The 20,055-nt window shown below is 52.4% G+C and overlaps 1 protein-coding gene across 20 annotated transcripts in view; it reads right to left on the bottom strand.

Moving 5' to 3' along the window:
- The window catches only part of CIT (citron rho-interacting serine/threonine kinase), a 2,264,529-nt gene that overhangs the window by 991,113 nt on the left and 1,253,361 nt on the right, over window positions 1–20,055 (bottom strand). For all 20 annotated transcript variants that reach the window (XM_069619729.1, XM_069619715.1, XM_069619714.1 and 17 more), the window contains 2 exons: window positions 14,439–14,636; window positions 13,475–13,668 (listed from right to left, as the gene is read on the bottom strand). In XM_069619729.1, coding sequence (XP_069475830.1) covers window positions 13,475–13,668; window positions 14,439–14,636 — 392 coding nt within the window. The remainder of the gene's footprint in view (window positions 1–13,474; window positions 13,669–14,438; window positions 14,637–20,055) is intronic.

A 20,055-nucleotide genomic window follows, 5' to 3' on the forward strand; every position in this document is an offset into this window, starting at 1 on the left:
TACTGAAGTACTGCTGGTTAAGCAAACGCTCTCTCTGAGGAAAACGTTTGTGAATATGATTGGATATTGAAAAACATGTTTTATTTTTTATTTGTGTTTGGTTCTTCCAAGAAGGAGAAAAAGGAAGAAAAAAAAAGTATTGAATAAAAGCATTATTTACAATCATTTTCAAGAGACTATTTTTGAATAACCTACCGAAAGGCTGGTACTAGAAGTACCTTCAGGGGACGGGAGTAATTCTCCTGACCTATGTTGGTTTTTGTATAGTGCTAGGGTATTTGGACAGCAGACTTGTTTGCACAATCCCGACTGACTGACGAGCACCTTAGTTGATCAAATCGGCAGGGAACACCCATAGTGATAGGGAAAGATAAGCCTAATCCTGTTTATTTTAATAAAATACTGAAAATATTGGCACCTCTGAGTCTGTGTCCTTCTTCTGATGTGCCACACTACCCTTGCCTATACGTGTTAGGTTCTGACCTCTGGCCTAGGATCTACTGTATAGCACAGTGGTAGGTTGTTTCTTTAGGACAACGTGCTTAACTGTGCAGGTCCATACAAGATTTGATTGGCTTTGAAAAGATGTGTGGCTCAACTGCGCCCCTATTTTATTTTATGTTGGGTGCCTATCTGTGATAGTGAGCCCACGTAAGGTCATTGAGGTGAGGACAGTCGTAGTAGACAATTTCCTGTATTCATAATATACTATTTATTTTGTACACTGTGCATTACGTATGAAATACTTTTTTCAACTGATAGCCAACCAACCTCTGTGTTTGAATAAGACATTTTGAACCTTTATTTCAGGTTGCAGGTGGTTTGTCTTACTGCCAAAATGCTCAATTTACTGACCTCGCCGGAAAAAATTCTGAGTTGGCTTTATCTGAATTCAAACCCCCGAGCTTACCAATACATAAGATCTCTGCAGCAAGTGTACCACATACTGACCTACCTGGCAATAGCAGGGAGTGAGACGCAGCAGAATCAAACATCACTCACTTTCCAGCAGAAAAAATGCAAAATAACTCTGTTTTGGTTGTGAAATATATACATAAATTACATTGGGCTCATTAATGATTTCAACATGCAGAGATCAGTTCTTAATTTCAATTGCTTTTTGTCTTAATACAACGCATCCTACAGATATGTCATAAGTGACCCCCATCTGCTCATGGGGAGATCCATTTCCAGGGTACCTCATCTACACAAACATATTGGGGACATCATATAATGTAATAACATTGTTCATGGCAGCAACAAAGTGAAAGGTCTTGGAAATCCACTGACTCAACTAAGAGCAAATGTTAAAATTTCTAGGTAATATGGGCCGCTTATTTCTACAGGGTCTTTTTACTTGTAATCTAACCCCGAAAATAAGATAGTTTGAATAAGTCCAATACGAGGAAGAAATTATAAGTTACTCACTGTAGTGACTAACATACTCTTAGTTTTTAGTCCCCCTTTCCTCCATAATGCACGGGTGTGCCTTCCAAGGGACAGAAGACGGCACCTTTTTCACCAGAAAAAACCATCTTCCCCTTCAAATTTAGAGGCGCGCAGGGGTGCAGCCCAGGGAGCCTGCGCTGCCCTGACTCCGCCCTGCGGCACCACACCTCACTCCCCATTGGCGTGTCGACAATAGGTTAAACATTGCCCAATGACACCAGTATTAGGGGGGAGGTTGGTGGGACTTATGGTGGAAAGGGGACGAAGGACTACTTAGTCACTACAGTGAGTAACTTAAAATTACTCTTACGTCCCGTCCCCTTTCCTCCATACTGCATGGCGATTACAACTGAATGTAACCCCAGGGTGGGGAGGAGACCCTCCTTAAGCAAATAGGTTCCTGAGAACCGCCTGTCCGAAAGCCGCATCAGATCTAGAGCCGGCATCCAAACAGTAATGCTTGCAGAAAGCTGAGGGAGCGGCCCAAGTGGCCCGCCTTGCTTAAGACTAGCCAAGGGACATGGCGCTGGAATGCGATGGCCATTGCATTGGCCATGACTGCGTGGGCGTGCATGTTGTCCGGAAGCGGCTTGTGCTGGCCCTCATACGCCTCTTTGATGGCAGACACCATTCAGCGGGATATTGAAGCCTTGGAGGCATGATAGTCTGGTCTTGAGCCTCCAAAAGTGACGAACAGGGCGTCCGATTTACGGAAGCTCTTGGTCCTGTCCAAGTAAAATTTCAGGGCACGCCTGACACCCAGGCAGTGCAGCACTCTGTGCATCATCCTTGGGATCGGCAAAAAACATAGGAGGAATTATTTCCTTATTTAAGTGGAAAGCAGACGGCACTTTGGGCAGAAATGCTGGGTGTGTCCGCAGGACTACTTTGTCCTTGTGAAAGGTAGTATATGGTTCCATGGCGACCAGCGCCTGGATTTTGCTGAATATATGAGTCAAGGTGAGTCCGACTAGTAGGACCGTCTTGATGGTGACCAGCCTGATGTCCACAGACGCCCCTGGCTCAAACGGTTTGTGCGCCAGGGTACCCAAGACTATGTTGAGGTCCCACACAGGGTGCAGCCTTTTAACAGGCGGGTAGAGCCTTGCGAGTCCCGTTAATGTTTCTTGACGATAGGATTGGAGGAAGAGAAGATCCCCTGTACGCCAGAGTGGGCAAGATGCACCGAGAAGGAGAGCACGTTGTCCAAATTACATGGCAAGGGGATCGGTTTTCTTGGAGTCTGCCCGGTGGCAGAATCTGGTCCATTTACTTTTATACTGGGCCCTGGTAGCCTTGCTCCTTGCGCCCTGTATGATTTCCAGATTAGCCTGTAAGAGGCTGAGGTGTCGCAGCATTACCTGCTCAGGAACCACACTGTGAGGGCTAGTTTCTATGGCGCGGGGAGAATGACCTTGCCCCCCTGCTGCGCTAGAAGATGTGCTGGGCCTGTCGGGAGGTGAATCGGAGGCATCTCCGAGAGGCAGAGCAGCTCCGAAAACCATGGCCTGGCCGACCACCATGGAGCTATTAGAATGATGTTGAGTTGGCGAGATCTTGCAAATCACTCTGTTAATCAGCGGGTGGGCGGGAACGCGTAAGCCGTCATGCCGTACCACTGAAGCCGAAATGCGTCGCCCAGGGAGCCGGGACCCTGTCCCTGCCAGAATGTGAGCTGAGGGGACTTCTTGTTGTGCCAAGTGGTAAAGAGATCCACCTGGGGATTACCCCACCTGTGAAAGATCACCTGAATAAAAATGTCGTTTAGCTGCCATTCGTAATTGTCCTCTCCCAACCTGCTGAGCCTGTACGCCTCCAGGTTGGATTCCCCCGGGAGGTGGACTGCCGTGACGTAGATGTCATTTTCCAGGGCCCACTCCTACATGCTGATTGCCAGTCTGCACAGAGGAGGGGATCTGGTGCCTCCCTGCTTGTTGACGTAGCACATGCTGGTCGAGTTGTCTGTCTGAATGAGGACAAGTTTGCCCTTGAGAAGTGGTAGGAAAGCTCTGAGCGCTAGCCAGATGGTGTTCAGCTCCAACCAGTTGATGTGGTATTCCTGCTCCTGTCGAGTTCAGGTGCCGTGGACCGAGAGATGGTCCTTGAGGGAGGAGTCTGTGGTGATGGTGGCCTGCAGAGTGGGCGGCCGAAAGGGCTTGCCCGTCCGTAGGTTGCAGTCCCTGGACCACCATGTTAGGTCCGGGTGGAGGGATGGCGGAACGTTGATCATCTCGGATTGAGAGCCCCGCTCCTGGTTCCATGAGGCCGTGAATTGCAGCTGAATCCTCCTCATCTTCAATCTCGTGTGCGGGACGGCTAATAAGACTGCCGCCAAGAGACCCAGGAGGTGCTGGTACCACCATGCTGAGGTCACCTCTCTGCTGAGCAAGTGGGTGGTGGACCTCTTGATGGCCGAGATCTTGTCTTCCGACGGAAATACCTTCTCGGAGCATGTGTCCCAGATGAGGCCCAAGAATGTCGGAGTCTGGGTGGGCTTCATTTATGAATTCTTGAGATTGAGTGGGAAGCCGTGCAGTGTGTTCATAAGGGCATGGGAAGGAACAAGTTACTTACCTGTAACTGTTGTTCTCCAGCATGGGTATGGCATGTATTCACATGCTCATGAATATTCCTCGTCGTCAGGCTGGGAATCCTCGGCAAACAAAAAATCAGTTTCAGTTTTGTTTCTGAACTGTCTTTCTTAGTAGTAACCAATCACTGGTCTCTGGGTTATACTGCCCCCAGCCAATGACTGCCCTCTCCCTAAGCCCCTCCCCTGGCAGCCATCCTCAGATTTGGTAGCACGTAAAGTGGCTTTATGACCAAGTGAAGAGGGGAAGGAGGGAGGGTTCGCATGTGAGTCCATGCCAGACCCATGCTGGAGAACAACAGTTACAGGTAAGTAACTTGTTCCTTCTCCAGCATGGGGTCTGGCATGGATTCACATGCTCATGAATATAAGAATACATAGCAGTACACACATGCACAACCACGGGAGGTGGCAAAAGGCTCAACATTAAGCATTACATAAACTCAACATTAAGCAACTGTTACCTCCTCACCAGGCCCACCTTCAGGCGAACAGGTTGCGCAGCACTGCTAGGCCGACTCTGGACTCCTCCCTGGAATCCCAGTCAACGCAGTAGAATCTCGTGAAGGTGTGCGTCGACCTCCACGTAGCAGCCCTGCAGATGTCCAGCAGGGGCACACCAGACAAGAACGCCGTAGTAGCAGCGATCGCTCTGGTCGAATGGGCTCTCGGACGGCCGGGCAACGGTCGGTTGGCCAACCGATGACAGTGCATGATGCAGCCGGAGAGCCATCTGGAAATGGAAGCCTTCGAGAGAGCCTTCCCTTGGTTCACAGGTCCAAAGTTCACAAACAGCTGTGATGTCTTCCGAAAACTCTTTGTTTGGTCCACGTAGAACTTAAGCGCTCTAGCTACATCCAGCGAGTGCAAAGTCCTTTCGGCCAGCGACGGAAAGAAAACTGGCAACACCAAGGCCTCGTTAAGATGGAAGTTCGACGGCACCTTGGGCATGAAAGAGGGGTGCGTCCTCAGCACCACCCTCGTATCGTGAAAAGTCAAGTATGGGGGCTTGCAGGATAGGGCCTGAATCTCTCCCACGCGTCGTGCGGAGGTGATGGCCTCAAGGAACGCTATCTTCCACGACAGGAACTTCAACGGAGCCGAATGCAAAGGCTCAAATGGTGGCCCCATGAGCCTGGTCAACACCACGTTGAGCTCCAACGCCGGGGCTGGAGCCTTCACCGGCGGGAATGATGTGAATAGTCCCTTTATAAATTCCTTCACTAGTCGATGAGACCACACGGACAGCCGTCCTGCAGTTCTGGTGTATCGGGAGATCGCTGCCAGATGTATCTTGATGGAAGCGTGAGCTAGTCCAGCTTTGGCCAGCGACAGTAGGTATGGTAGCACTTGAGGTGCCGTAATCCGTCGAGGGTTCATCTTCTCTGCACGGCACCAGACAGAGGACCTCTTCCACTTATGTCCGTAGCACTTGAGAGTTGAGGACGCCCTGGCCTTTGCAAGAACCTCTCTGCAGTCAGCCGGGATATCGTACCCTCCAAACTCTAGTGCTGTAGGAGCCAGGCCTGCAAGTTCAGCGACTCTGGGTCGTGATGAAGAATGGCACCTCCCTCTCTGGAGAGAAGATCTGCGTCCATCGACAGCTTGACTGGTGGGGACGCTGAGAGGTCCAGAAGGTCCGGGAACCAGATCTGTCTCGGCCATGTCGGTGCGACGAGGACCATCCTGCACTGGGACCTCTTGAGCTGGCTGATGAGTCGAAGCAGCAGTGGCAACGGAGGAAACGTATACAGGAACAGGCCGTCCCAGGGGAACGAGAAAGCATCGCCCATGCGCCTCGGCTGGGGGAACCTGCTGGCGAACCTCTGGCACTGGAGTTTGTCACTGCCGTGAACAGGTCGATCTGGGGTTTGCCCCATCGTTGGAAGAGCCGATCCACTTGATCCTGGCGTAGTTCCCACTCGTGGCACGAGCGCAGCTCCCTGCTGAGTGAGACGCCAATGGTGTTTTTTATTCCTGCCAGATGGAAGGGAACCAAAAACATCCCCTGGGCGACGGCCCAGTGCCACAGATCCTGGGCCTCCTTGGATAGGGGTGGGGATCTGGTGCCTCCCTGCTTCCGGATGTAGAGCATCGTGCTGGTGTTGTCGGTGAAGAGCCTCACGACCTTGCCCTTGAGGGACGGGAGGAACGACTTGAGCACCCAGAGCACGGCGCGGAGCTCCAAGATGTTGATGTGGAGAGACCTCTCCTCCGGGAGCCAAAGGCCTCTTGCGTGGAGATCTCCGGTGTGTGCACCCCATCCCTCCAGGGAGGCATCCGTCGTCACCGTCTCCTGATGTGCCGGGGTCTGGAAGTCCGTGCCCGCCGTGAGGTGTGTATGGGTGGCCCACCACTGAATCGCCCGACTGAAAACCTTGTTGAGCGGGACCTTGTCTTCGAAGCTGCCCGCCGCTTGCATCCAGCGGGCGTCGTGGAACTCCTGTATAGGGCGCATCCGTAGCCTGCACAGGCGCACTAGATAGATGCATGAGGACATCATACCGAGGAGGGACTTGATGAATCGCACCCTGGCCACATCCGTGGCTAGCAGGCGCTGCACCTTGCCTAAAATGGCCTTTGTCCTTTCCTCAGATGGAGACGCCAATTGTTCCACTGTATCGAGCTTCGCTCCCAGAAACAGTGCCACCTGTGACGGAACCAAATGGGATTTCGAGTAGTTGATGGAGAAACCCAGCTCCATGAGTAAGCGGACGGTCTCCGCCGTGTGCTCGACGGCGAGTTCTCTTGGCCTTGCACAGATGAGCCAGGGATAGACGTGGATCCCCTGCAGCCGAATGGCAGAGCTCTGAATTGGTAGTGGCGTCCTTGGACTACGAATCTGAGGAACTTTCGGTCTCCTTTTAGGATGGGGAAGTAAGCATCCTCCAAGTCCAACAACGATAGGAAGTCGCCCTCCTCCAGCTGTCCCAGCATGTGCTGGAGAGTGACCATCCTGAACTTCTGTGCCTTGATGTATTTGTTCAACCGACGTAGGTCCAGGATGGGGCGCCAACCGTCTGTCTTCTTTCTGACGAGGAAGTATCTTGAGTATTCTCTTGAGCCCCGGAGCCTCTTAGGGACGAGCTCGATTGCACCTTTCTTGAGCATCGCCTTTACCTCCAACAGCAGTTGAGGGATGCGATTTTCCTTCCTGGCCCCGGGAGGAATGCAGGGACACTTCTTTTGGAATTCGAGAGTGTGCCCGTGGGCCAAGGCATCCAGCACCCAACCGTCGGTGGAGATGGACTCCCACACGCTGACGAACTTCGCCAGCCGGCCCTCCCACCGGGGGCTTCGATGGGGGCCTGTCGCTACGGCCGGTTCAATCTTGCTTGGAGGCGGCCTTGTCGCCTTGGCCTCCTTGGCGACGACGCCAAGATCCTCCTTGCTTGCCGCAACCTCTTTAAGCCTCCTGGGACGAGGAGCGGACCGCCTGGCGATATGTAGAGGAGCCACCGCCTGATCCCTTGAAGGCACCCTGTCTGCCTCCGGCGCTCCGAAAGGGCCGTCGTTGCTGAAGGACTCCCAGGGCTCGGGCCATCTCTGTGTCGGCCTTGATGGCCTGCAGCGACTCATCCACCGTTTTCCCAAAAAGGTTGTTGCCATCGAACGGCATGTCCAAAAGCCTGGTCTGCACGTCCTGACGGAAGTCGGTCGCCTTGAGCCAGCCACGTCGAAGGCAAACACTGTTGCCTAACTGGCGAAACCCGGTGTCGGCAATGTCCGTTGCCACCGTTATGGCGTGGTGCGATGCCACCTCACCTTCCTGCAGAATCTCCAGGGCCTCCGCCCTCTTGTCCTCTGGTAGGAAGTCCAGTAGGGGAGCTATCTTGTACCATAGCTCCATGTCGTAACGGGCCACAATCGCTAAGCCATTGGCCGCCTTAATTGTCGTTGCCACCGACGAAATGACCCGTCACCCCATGGCGTCCAATTTCTTACCCTCGCCGTCAGTGGTGGGGGGGAGTAGAGGTTGAGGCTGTCGGCCCCGCCGCCTTCTTCTTGGCTGCCGCTGAGACGAATGAATCCGGCATAGGTTGAGCCCTGAAGCACAAAGGGGCAGTGTCGGGGACCCGGTACTTCTTCTCGTACCTGTCCCTCTTGGCAGACCTCGTGGACGGGTTCTACAGGTTCGCAAGTCCCTCGTCCCAGATATCGTCGAGTAATGGTACCGCGAGGACCGTCTTTCTCTTGGCCTCTCGCCGTTGGTAGAGGAAACCCTCCTCCTATTCCTTGGGGCAGAGCTGGAAGAGCTTGGATGCCTTGGCGATCATGGTGTGAAAGAAGCCAATTTCGTCGGGCGCGGAAGCCCGAGGGAGTGGTGATTGAAGGTCCGCCCCGTCGTCACCACCGTCGTCATCCGTCCCCGTGTCATCCCTGGGGTCCGGTGAGGGGGATGAGGGCTCCACGGGTCGTGGGGGCATGAAGGCCGGGGAGGGATGAACTCTCCTCCGCTTCTTCGGAGGGCTTTCCAACGGGCCCGATTCTGGATCGTCTGCTGGGGTTCGTGGTAATCTTGTCCTTATCTCTGTGCATAAGGTTTGGATTGCCATCAAAATGGCCACCGAGTTGTCCTGAGGCTCGGGCAATGGCTGTGACGGGAGGGAAGGCTGTTCCTCCACTGGGGCCTCGTCGGCGCCACCGACGCTTTCTTCGACCGCCTTTTCGGGATCCCTCCCGTGGGATCGTACCTTCTTGAACTGCTCGTTGAGGTTCTTCACGGTTTCCACCAGCTCCTCCTCAGAGGCTGAATCTGTGTCCATAATGGCCACCACCCCCCCCCCCCCCATCTCTTTTTCCACCGGGGCCTTCACGGGGGTCTTTTCGATGGGCTGCAAAGAGGATTCCCTCCGCGGTGGCAGGGAAACTCTGGGCCCCAAGGTCGCCTCCACTGGTGTATCCACCGTAGGCTTCGTCAGGGTAGCCGCGACTCCCTCGATAGAGGCCTTAGCCGGGTGAATCAAGGCCTTCACCACCTTGGGCGCGCTTGAGGCCTTCACCTTAGGCGGAGGGTCACCGCCTTGCTCCCCCTCAGCTGAATCCTTTGCGATCGACTGGGGCATCTCCAGAAGCTTCCCGGGTTCTCGGATTTCCTCTTCCCCGAACCAGAGTGTTGGCTCGTGGTTGATGGTGCCGGGAAAGGCGTGCCCTGCCTGGCAGCCGAAGAGCCCGACCGTTCGGCGCTCCCGGTGCCCGCGGACTCGCGGTGCTTAGCCTTCTGTTGGGCCCCCGTTGCCGGGGCGCCCTCACAGAAGACCGCTCTGACCTTTTCTTCTTCTCACCTGCTGGGCCCTTCTCCAACCAGCTGGTGAGGCAGGCACAATGATCCCTCATGGTCCATTCCGATAGGTTCTTGCAGAACGCACAGTCCTTTTACACGTGCGTCTTGTCCTCATGAAGGCAGTAGAGACCTCTCAAATGCTCGTCCTCCTTGAAAACATTCTGTAACCCGCATCCAGGGCAGTTCCTGAACAGCTTGGATCCGGGCGTCAATCTTCCTTTGTCCTGGGCCATGTCCATGGTAGGCCTCATATCTTCTGGAATCCTCCAAGAAGCGTAACTCGATGACAACTTCACCCTTGAGGGGCGTAGAAAATTCCGAAACGGGTCCCCGTTGATCAGAAGTAGAACGGTGGAACTTGAGGCTCGATTTAACCGAAAAATTTGAAAATCTCTTTGAAAAAAGCACGAAAACGCAGGAAAAGCTCGAGAGCTATAGCACGAGGACTCCCAACACTTGAACGTGCGGTAAAAATCTGAGGATGTCTGCCGGGGGGGTGGGGGGGGGGTTTAGGGAGAGGGAAGTCATTGGCTGGGGGCAGTATGACCCAGAGACCAGTGATTGGTTACTACTAAGAAAGACAATTCAGAAACGAAACTGATACTGATTTTTTCTTTACCGAGGATTCCCAGCCTGACGATGGGGAATATTCATGAGCATGTGAATCCATGCCAGACCCCATGCTGGAGAAGAGTGGTAAACCGCTTCCGAAGATGTATCCCGACGAGCCAGTCGTCGAGGTATGGGTAGATATGGAGGACCTGCGCTCTGAGGAGGGCCTCCACCGTATTAATGAGCATGTAAAGACCGTGGGTGCCGAGTTGAGGCCAAAAGGAAGGACCTTGTATTGAAAATGGTAGTCCATGATCCTGAACCCTAGGAAAGAACGATGGGGCTGACAAATCGGGACGTGCAAGTATGTGTCCTTCAGATCCAGGGAGCACATCCAGTCTCCCTTGCACCATGTCTCAGCTATAAAAGCTGGTGTAACCATCTTGAATTTTTGCAGGGGTAAGGAGAGGTTGAGGATTGAAAGGTCCAGCACGACTCTCAGGCCCGCCTGGTTTTTCTTCTGAATGGTGAAAATCCTGGAGTAAAAAGCCCAAGCCTCGCTGGGAGGCTGGGACTTCCTCCACTACCTGGCCTTCTACGAGCGAACGGATCTCCGACAAAAGAGTTGCTATCCCTACCTGTGGCAGTGGAGGAGGGAGGAGATGCTGGGATAGGGAGGCGGTACCCCGTGGATACTACGGAGAAGATCCATGGGCCCGCAAACTTCTGGTGCCAGAAATGTGTGTGAAGAGAAAGCCTGCCTCCCACTGGAGGGGCGTGTCATGCCTTCTTTCCCTCAAAGGCTGTCGCGGAGGAGGGGGACTGGAAAAAGCCCTTACTCACCCCGCCCCCTTTTTGTTGCTTGCGTCGGTTCTGAGGCGGCGAGCGGTCTGGCTGCCAGGATCTCCGTTCCAGGAAGCCTCTGAACCATCCATACATACGCCCCCTGTCGGAGCGCTGCTGTGACTGGGTGTACGACTTGGGCGTGGTCTTTGTCAAGATGGATATAGACTTGGCCGTTTGTGAGCTGTTTTTCTTCTTGTCCAGTTCTTCGTCTGCGGAGGAGTGGAAGAGCCCGCCCCCACCCCCTGTCGAACGGTAGATCTAATATGCGTTCCTGGACGTCCGAGTTGAATTTTGTTGCCTGGAGCCAGGCTGTCCGTCACATGTCCGTGGCGATACAGATGGCACAGCCAGAGGTGTCAACATGGGCCACGGTGGATTCGGCCAGCCCCGCCATGAAGCGTGATTGGCTCAGAGTAGGGAGTTTCGGAAGGAAGTCCGCAATTTCCCGCCATAACCTTTGGTTGGCGGCAGCCAGCATGGCATCAGTGTTGGCTTGACGAAGATGCAAGGAGGCGTTGGAATAGAGCTTCTTCCCGTACACCTCCAAGATCTTCTCCTCTTTGCCTAGCAGCGCCGCAGAAGAGGAGGCGGCTGAGGACGACTGAGGCTTGGAGTATAGTGATGCCGCAGCAATCACAGAGGAGTGTGGCCAAGAGCAAGAGTGTATCCCCTTCCACATGCCTGTACTTGGCGTCCAGGCGCCGATTGACCAGCTGAGCAGAGTGGGGCTTGAGCCAACCTTTCTTGGCCAGGGAGACTACATCGGTTTGCAGTGGAATCCCCGTTTTGGCAGAGGGGTGTTGCGTGAGGACTTCAGCCAGAACCCCCTCTGCCGGCTGCTTGACCTTGGCTGGGTTAGGCCCAGATACTCAAACAACCCTGCAAGCCGTTCGTGGAAGGCCCTGGCTGAGGATGGTGTATCCAGATCCTCCTCCTCATCTGTATCCTGAGGATCAGGAGGATTCTGTGGAGGAGGAGCAGTAGTTGGCGCCGGAGGCTGGGGTACAGGGACCGCAGCCAGAGGCTGAAGGGGTGGCGGAGGCTGGTACGGAACTGCCTGAGGCAGCAGCTGGGGAGCCGGCGGCAACGGCTGTGCTGTGGTCTGGGGCGCCGGCAGAGGTGCTTGTGGTGCCGCTAGCATTGCAGGGAGGACTTTCCTGATGGCGTCCTTGAGGATAACCCCCATCCGAGGTGACTTCATGAGGCAGACAAACCTCTCGAAGAACCCCTCTTCACTGGCCGAAGAGGCGACAGGGGGTGTTGACGTGGGGCTGACGGGGTAGCTGGGAGCTTCTGCGTACCCTGCCCATATGGACGCAGTGGGAAGCTGCCCTGCGCAAAAGAGGGATAGGCTGTTGAGGCCAGTCCCACCTTGACACTCGTTATTTGCCGAATTCCTGGAATGGCATCAGACGGGTGCCTCTGTCTGGCATGGCAGCCATCTTGTCAAGCTGCCTGCCACGTGCCTGCGACGTGTTGCTCGGCCCGCTGGGCCCAGCTTCATCCAAGACTCTTGCGTTTGGATCACAAGGCCTACCTGCTCCTCGGGCCTAGGCCCGGTAGGTGTGACACCCTCGACCCGGGGTTCAATAGAGCTGCGTTTAGGCGCCCCCTCAGGTGTATTGCCGGTACTAGGGCGTAGCCCCTCAGCCATATTGCCGATACAAGGGCAGAGCCCCCTCAGATGACAACCCAGTACAAGAACCTTCCGGTCCCTCAACACTACCACCGGAAGGATCCAAGGATCCCTCGGCCAGACGGCCGGTTACTGTAGCAGCCTCGGTGCACATGCTGGTTTAAGGACCTGATCGGACCCTCCTGCGCGGGAGAGTCCCTGGGAAGGAGTCTCCTTTGCGGGGTGCAATGGAGAATATCGGCCCTACCTTGGGCTTGGCTCGATGTTTAACGAAGTTCTTGAGGTCTTCTGGAGGCGACTTCGGGAAGAGTTCCCTCCACCTGGCTAGTCTGTTCTTCAGTGCTTTCTTGGACAACGAGCCACACGCTGTACAAGCTTGCCAACCGTGGTCTGGGCCAAGGCATCATAGGCAGAGGGCGTGGGGGTCTGAAGTTGGGAAGAGCCTGTTGCAGGATGGACACCTGCGAAGTCAACATGAGCCGGGGAGGAGCGTGACGCCTGAGGACCGGGTATCTGAATGATAAAAAGACAAAAAAAGACAAAGAAGTAGCTGCGCGTGGAATTACATGGCCGAAGACAAACCCAGGAGCGCTGGTGAATTTGGCTCGTTCCCGTCGATGCAGAAATGGGGACTGAGGTGTGGCGCCAGAGGGCGGAGTCAGGGCAGCGCATGCTCACTGGGCCGCACACCTGCATGCCTCTAAATTTCAAGGGGAAGAAGGTTTTTTCTGGTGAATAAGGTTCCGTCTCCCGTCCCTTGGAAGGGACGCCCATGCGGTATGAAGGAAAGGGGACGGGACGTAAGAGTACAGATGAATACATAATTATTTGTTTCATAGGATAGGCCTGGTAGTGCCTGTTTCTAAATGGACTTTATGAAAGGTTACATAAAGTCCCACTTAAGCAGAGTTAAAGCAGGTCACAATTAAATGCTTGCGAGGTTTCCAACATTTTGACAGGAAATATACTTTCCATTGAAACCTCTGATAACTGCTGAATTTGATCGAAAAAAGAGTTAAGACACTGGATCTGAATTGAAAGATATTGATAATAAACTTCATTCTGCTTAATTCACTTAAACGGCACACATCTGGACAGTATGGACTGTTCAACATACCTGCTTTGTTTCTCTGTGTCCAACATTCTCTGTACTTCTCGAAGTCGACACTCAAATTGGTTTTTCTCATCTTCCAAAGAACTTCTCCAGGCCTCCCACTGGCGTTCTTTCTCAAGCAATTCATCATTCAGGGCCTCTAGGTCCATCACTTGCTCTTCCAGCATAGTGCAGGTTGTCTTCAATGCCTCCATGGTCTGCAGAGAAAAAGTAGCTCAACAGGCCTGGTCTATACCAACAAAGACTCCCAGCACAAGTTCCAAAGACATATGAGCATGCCTATGTACAACCACACAACTTCCTTCCTTTATAATCCTCTCCATCAGACATCATTCCACTGCTTACAACAAACACAACCATGGTTGCACATCCTTTTTCAGCTTTAGCTGCCCGCCCCACCACTTATTCACCCAAATCTAACTCCACCCCCAAGTTTCTGTACCATTTGGGTCAATACCATTTCCAATCCCAAATCCACCAATGAGCATTAAAATCTGTAAAATGTATTTTTCCATTTGTCACATCGCAATAGCCATCTGTAGCATTTGCGATTGGTGAGAAGGGGAGACACTTGCAGGGACTTGTTTCTCACTTTGTATTGGGCACTAAGTCGAGGGAAATTATCAGGGGTAAGCTTCAATGTTTCACACCATACACTGCTGCATCAATTAATACAGAAGCTCTCAGAAACAAGTTAAGGAGGCTCAAACAAACAGAGGCTAACACTCTTACAGCCAAAGGGAAGTGAACAAGAGACACTATCTAGCCTTAGTTTTGAACTTGCTTAAAAGAATACAAACATCAAGGAAACAAAATGTAGGGCCACATACAAGAGACAGAGATGGTCTTAGAAACTGGTTTCAGGATATTCTTAAATGCCCTGGGATCTTTGCAGGAACAATGTTAAGGCTCTCACAACAAGCCTAAAGGCCTCACACTTCATGCACAGACATTTCAGCATAAACACCTGCTTCTGACTGGTCAGCTGCATCTCGCGCTCTGTGATTTCTCGGCGCAGATGGTCAATCTCACTCCGAAGGTCTACCACCTCCTCTGTAGCCCCAGTTGCATCATCCAGTTGTTTGGATAAGAAGAAATTCTGATTGTTTAAATCAGAATTTTCCTCACTCAGTTGGTTCAGCTGATCCTCCAAGTCAGTTATTACCTAAATAGTAATGAAAAATAGATTACATTTCCAGTACAAAATAAAAAAGGCAAATAAACAAGATCAACTATACTTTTAACGAAAGGTACATACATGTGGGATGATGGGGGTTCTTGACTGAGTTTCAATTTCAAATTGAAGCTTTAAGTCCGTTCGTGTTCAGAGGATTCCTGGCTGGCGGCGAGTAGCAGGCTGACTGCAGACTCTTGGACTCTACCATCTTGGTAGTGATTTTCTGTGCACACCTCCAAGGCTGCAGCGCCTGTTCCTAGGCCCCTAGTTTTTAATAATTAAACAATGTTGCTGCATTTCCAGGGCTGCAGCCTTTGGCTTCCCGCTCTCCCTCCCAACCTCCCATGTCTACGCTTGCCTGTTCCTCTCCCCTCCCCCCCTGCTGCGTTCCTATTGGAGAAGAGGGCCGTTATTTTGACAGCTTCCAGGCAGATCCTGCCTGGCAGCCCCCTCTGCCAAAGACCAGAGGCTAAGGACAGCTCCAGTGGTGTCTGCCGGTGTCCGCTGTGGTAGCACGTAGCATGCAATCATCAACCTGCTGAGACTATTCAGGTAAGTCAAATCTGGGTGTGTTGTATTGTGCTGCGCTCCCACCTAGATCTCCCCCAAACCCCACAGCAAGGAGTGCTGTTTTACTGTTGCGAGTTACTTGTTCCCCTCCTGTGTCTTCCTTGTGACTCCGGGCCCCTCCTCCTCCTCCTCCTCCTCCCCTGCGCATTCTGAGTTGTGTGGCACAGAGCTGTACGACTCTCTCTTCTCTCACACCCTTCTCCTCCACCTACCTCCTTTCGAACCCTCTATGGTGCTCTCTGTCTCTCCCATCTTCTCTAACTGCTACTCTAGCTCCTGCCCTTATCCCTCTCACTAGGTCTGGAAGGAAGATGTTCAAGAGGGACAACCTGGTCTCCAACCCAGGCCTCCCTATCCCCAATATTTACACCAGTGCTTCATCCAGAAAGACTCACTGACATCCCCTTTGGCGTCCCATCTCCAGACCTATGGCCCCTGCATATGGTCTCTGTTCTCACTCCATTTTCCTCCTCTCCCATTAACGGTGGCACTCGGTGGGAGGTCCTCTTTGCCCCCTTCCACTCCTCTAAGACCATCATTAATGTCCATCTGAATGGCACCGTCTTGGTTCAGGGCCCTCAGCCAAAGCTCCTCCTTTTTGATGGGCGTTTCCCACATTTTATCAACTTTCTCCCTTTTCCTGCTACTCCTTCCGCCACCTCTCTGGCACCCTCATCTTCCTCTTCTACCCACGCTCGGGCCCCACCACCACCTCTGCAGGGGGTACCTCAAGCATGTACTCCTCTACAGAAGGCTTTTAAATGTGGCAACCTGCTCCACATTACTACTCTCATTCTGTTGTCAAACACTCCTCTGACATATGTCAACTCCTCGAAGAACTCGACCTAGATGTCCTAGCGCTCACAGAGACAAAGTTTACGGCCAGTTCTGTCATAAGTTTTGACACTCTCCTCCCTGTGGGCAAGATCCTCTCAGAACCCAGAACTAACCGTCCTGGAGGTGGAGTAGCCCTGATCTTTCCAGAGTGGGTATCTGCCTCTGTCATTCCTATGCAGTCTACTCCTCTCCTTTGAATGCCTGGTCTGCAGGCTCTCTATCTCTCCGGGCCTCCCCCTTACTGTGGCCATCATCTACAGGCCACTTTTTCCTCTCTGAACGGGCCGACCTCTAGTCTCCTCTCAACCGCTCCTCCTTAGAGACCTCAACATCCACCTGGACGCTTCAAATCCATCCTCTGGGGTTTTCCGCAACCTCTACAACACTCTTTCCATTCTGCCTTGTGGTCTGCCACACTGTGCCGGACATACTTTGGATGTTCTCATCTCCTCAGACATCCCCCTCTCTCGCCCCCTCACCACTCCTCTCTCTCGGACTGACCACTTTGTACTCTCCTCTCATCTGAAATTCGCTATCCCTCAGGCAAAGCCCCCTCAACCCCCAGCATTGCCACATACCTTCTCGGTCATTCAGCCCATGAAGCGTGTGTCAGTTGATGCCTTTGCCTCTACTTTCTCTGCTCCTCCTACTCCTGCAGCCGACTCACACCCTGACACAGCCCTTTCTAATCTGCATTTTCCCATTTCCAACACCCTGAACATCCTTGCCCCCGTCATGAGAATCCGGCTGAAGACTAGTGCAACTCTTGGTATGATTCAGACCGTGCCATCCTGAAACGCAAGTGCGGGCTGACTGAGAGGAAGTGGAGGGCTTTGTGCACATCCTCTGACAAACTGCCCTGCCGCCTGCTCCAAAGGCAATACAGACTCTCTGTCCTGTCAAAGAAGAGAGCACACATTCAAGCTTGTGTCTCTGCGGTCTCCAACACGGCAAACTCTTTAAAATCTGCAAGGAACTGGCCAATCCTGTTGCATTCTCCACCTCTCCTGTTCCCTCCCAGACCCTTTGAACAGTTCTGGCCCCTCACTTCTCCACTAAAACTCAGGACAGCCGGTCCTCTATCTCCTCTTCTTCTCTCGGCCACTGCTTTGGCCACCTCTCCGTCTCCTCCTCCTTTCTCCCCTTTCTCTCTGACAACACCTGACAAGGTTTCTAGACAAGTCTGATCTATGAAAGTGTCATCCAAACAGGTGCTCCCCTGCTCCTCCAGAACCATCAAGGACCACATTGACACCCTCGCTCCAGCCTTGGCCGATTTCTGTAATCACTCTTTCACCACTGGAACTTCCCCTTCTCCCCTTAAGCACTCCCTTGTGCACCCCCTCCTCAAGAAACCGGATGCCAATCCTACCTGCCCAGTAAACTATCGCCCGATCTCTATCACTCATTTCCTGGGCAAACTCTTGGAAAAGCTGGCCATTTCCCAGTTTACTCTCCACACTGAATCGGTCAGTTGGCTCCATGACCATCAGTCTGGCTTCAGAGCTGCCAGAGGCATGGGAACTGCTCTCCTGAACACCTGTGAAGATCTGCTCTCAAACAAATCTTTCCTCTGCTTTCGACATGGTCAACCACACCATCCTGATCAATGGATTTCGGGAGAACCTGGGCATCACAGATCAGGCCTGGGAGTGGTTGACCTTCCTTTTGGACCGCCCCTCCCAGGTCCAACTTAGTCCCTTTCTATCCGCCACCTCCCTCTCTACCTGTGGCATCCCCCAGGGCTCCATCCTTTCACCCTGGTTTTTCAACCTCTACTTGGCCCCTTTGGCCCACCTGATCTCTACCTTGTTCTCTAACTTGCATTGCTATGCGGATGATGCTCAGCTTTCCTTCAGGCTCCCCTCAGCCTCCTCTCCACTCTCGCACATTCCTGGCAGTCCATCTCCGATTCAGGATTGGTGCTCCTACAACAATCACTGCCTTATTACTAGTAAAACATATTGTTCTCAGTGGGACCACTGCTCCTGCTTTCCCTCTCCAACTCTGGCCCCCCACCTTGGGCCCCCTTTCATCGCCTTTCTATGAGGCAAAAAACCTTGGTGTCATCTTTGACTCCACTCTCTGCAACTAATCACATCTCGGACAAGGCAAAGAAGGCCCACTACCAACTGCACCCACTCAAAGGGACTCTTCCCTTTCTCACTTTCAGTGAGTTCACGGTCTCCAGAGCCCTGGTTATCTGTAGGCTATTGCAACAGCCTCTTTCTCAATCTGCCTTCCTCTACTCTCCACCCTCTGCAACTAATCCAGAACAGGACTGCAAGACTTATCCTTGGCCTCAAGCCCAGGGACCATATCTCTCCAGACCTGAAATCTCGCCACTGGCTCCCGGTGGCTGCAAGGATCAAGTTCAAGACCCTTTGCACTATCCACAAGACTTTCTTGGGCCGGGGCCCGCACTATATCCAATACTCACTTCCAAAATACCTGCCTTCTCGAGCCCTCGGCTACCTCCAACTCTCTACGGGTCAGCCGCTTCTCCATGCAGAGAGTGGGGGGTAGATCCCTCTCCTCTGCAGGTGCCTCTCTTTGGAATGGCCTCCCTGCTCCTCTTAAACTTGAGCCGGACCACCTGAAGTTCCAGGAGCAGCTGAAAAACGTCCTCTTCTCCTCTGCTTTCTCTATCCCCCTTCCCTGCTGACCCACCCGGCCGACCTGTCTGCTGTACCGACTGATTGCTATGCTCCCCTCAGAGTCTCACTGGGTACCAGACTCTTTCTTGATCAGTCACCCTGTAATACTACAGTCCCTTGTCTCCGTGCACTACCCAGAGCCGCGCTGCCCTGCCTGCACTTAGAGCACTGCTACCCAGTTCCCCTCCCCTTGCACTCCACCCCGCCTCCTTCTCTCCTTGCACTTCTCGTTCTCGCACTTCCACAATCTGAATGACAAGGCCTAGTAAAATAGTTTGTCTTGTCCTCTGTCTTCCCTCCCTTGTCTTGTAGCGCCTAGAAACACTGGTGTACAGGCACGTTATAAATGACATGACATTATCATATCAAGTGTGGTTTCCTCACAGACTATTTTTGGAAGGAACTCACACTTACTGTGTAGATCCTCACTGTTAATATGAATGTTTGCATTTTAATGTAAAGTGATACTCCCTGTCTGCATTGCAACAGAAGCTGTTCTTATCCCAGCTATCGCTCCTTGGAGTTACAATCATGGGCTGCGTCCTAATTCAAGAAATCAAAGAGGTTGAGTTGTTGGCAGTCCCTTGTCTAAGGCACTGCACAACAGGGTAGTCACAATGGGATACATACTAAAGTGTAGTAGGTTTCATTTTGTGCATCCACAGATTTAACAGTCACTAGGGGACTACATCCTAAGGTATTTATGTTTCAGGGACCCTATAACACACAATTGCAGACAATGGTTGTAATATTCTGGTGTGTCCAACTGCAAGACAACTCTGTCACATAGCTGTATAACTTTCAATGATCAGAGAGATTATTTGCCAGGAGGGGAATTGAAAATGCAACTGATATTATGTCAGTCAAAAGAAGTTACATTGTATAGTGTCCGATTTTTGAAAACCTCAATTTCAGTGGAACACAAACCAGGTTCAAGCCCCAAAGTGTTATATCCTAAGATTAGTGCAACTGAAGCTGCAACAGTGGTTTATGTGGATTGAACCTGCATCCTTTTACCAAATAATCTAAGTAAGGAAGGAGGCAGCAAAGGAGGTGACAGGTTTCTTACCATACAGCTGTGCAGAAATGGGTCAGGGAACAGGCATAGTATTCCTGTCCCGGAAACGTGGCTTTCCAGCACAGAAACTTCAGGGATTTTGTGGGGTTCTACACAATGAGCCTCATACAGAAAAGTTGGCTATGGTACATTTAATTGGTACATTAACAAGGAACGTCCTAACTATGCATCATCCAGCTGTGAGGGGCATGGCTTTACTGCACCATTCAATACCCATAGAATTGCACTTCTCTCTCCCTCCACCAACAATACTGCATTACTGTAT

The sequence above is a fragment of the Ambystoma mexicanum genome, chromosome 10 (genome assembly GCF_040938575.1).
Source record: "Ambystoma mexicanum isolate Mex_15411 chromosome 10, UKY_AmexF1_1, whole genome shotgun sequence".
Taxonomy (NCBI): domain Eukaryota; kingdom Metazoa; phylum Chordata; class Amphibia; order Caudata; family Ambystomatidae; genus Ambystoma; species Ambystoma mexicanum.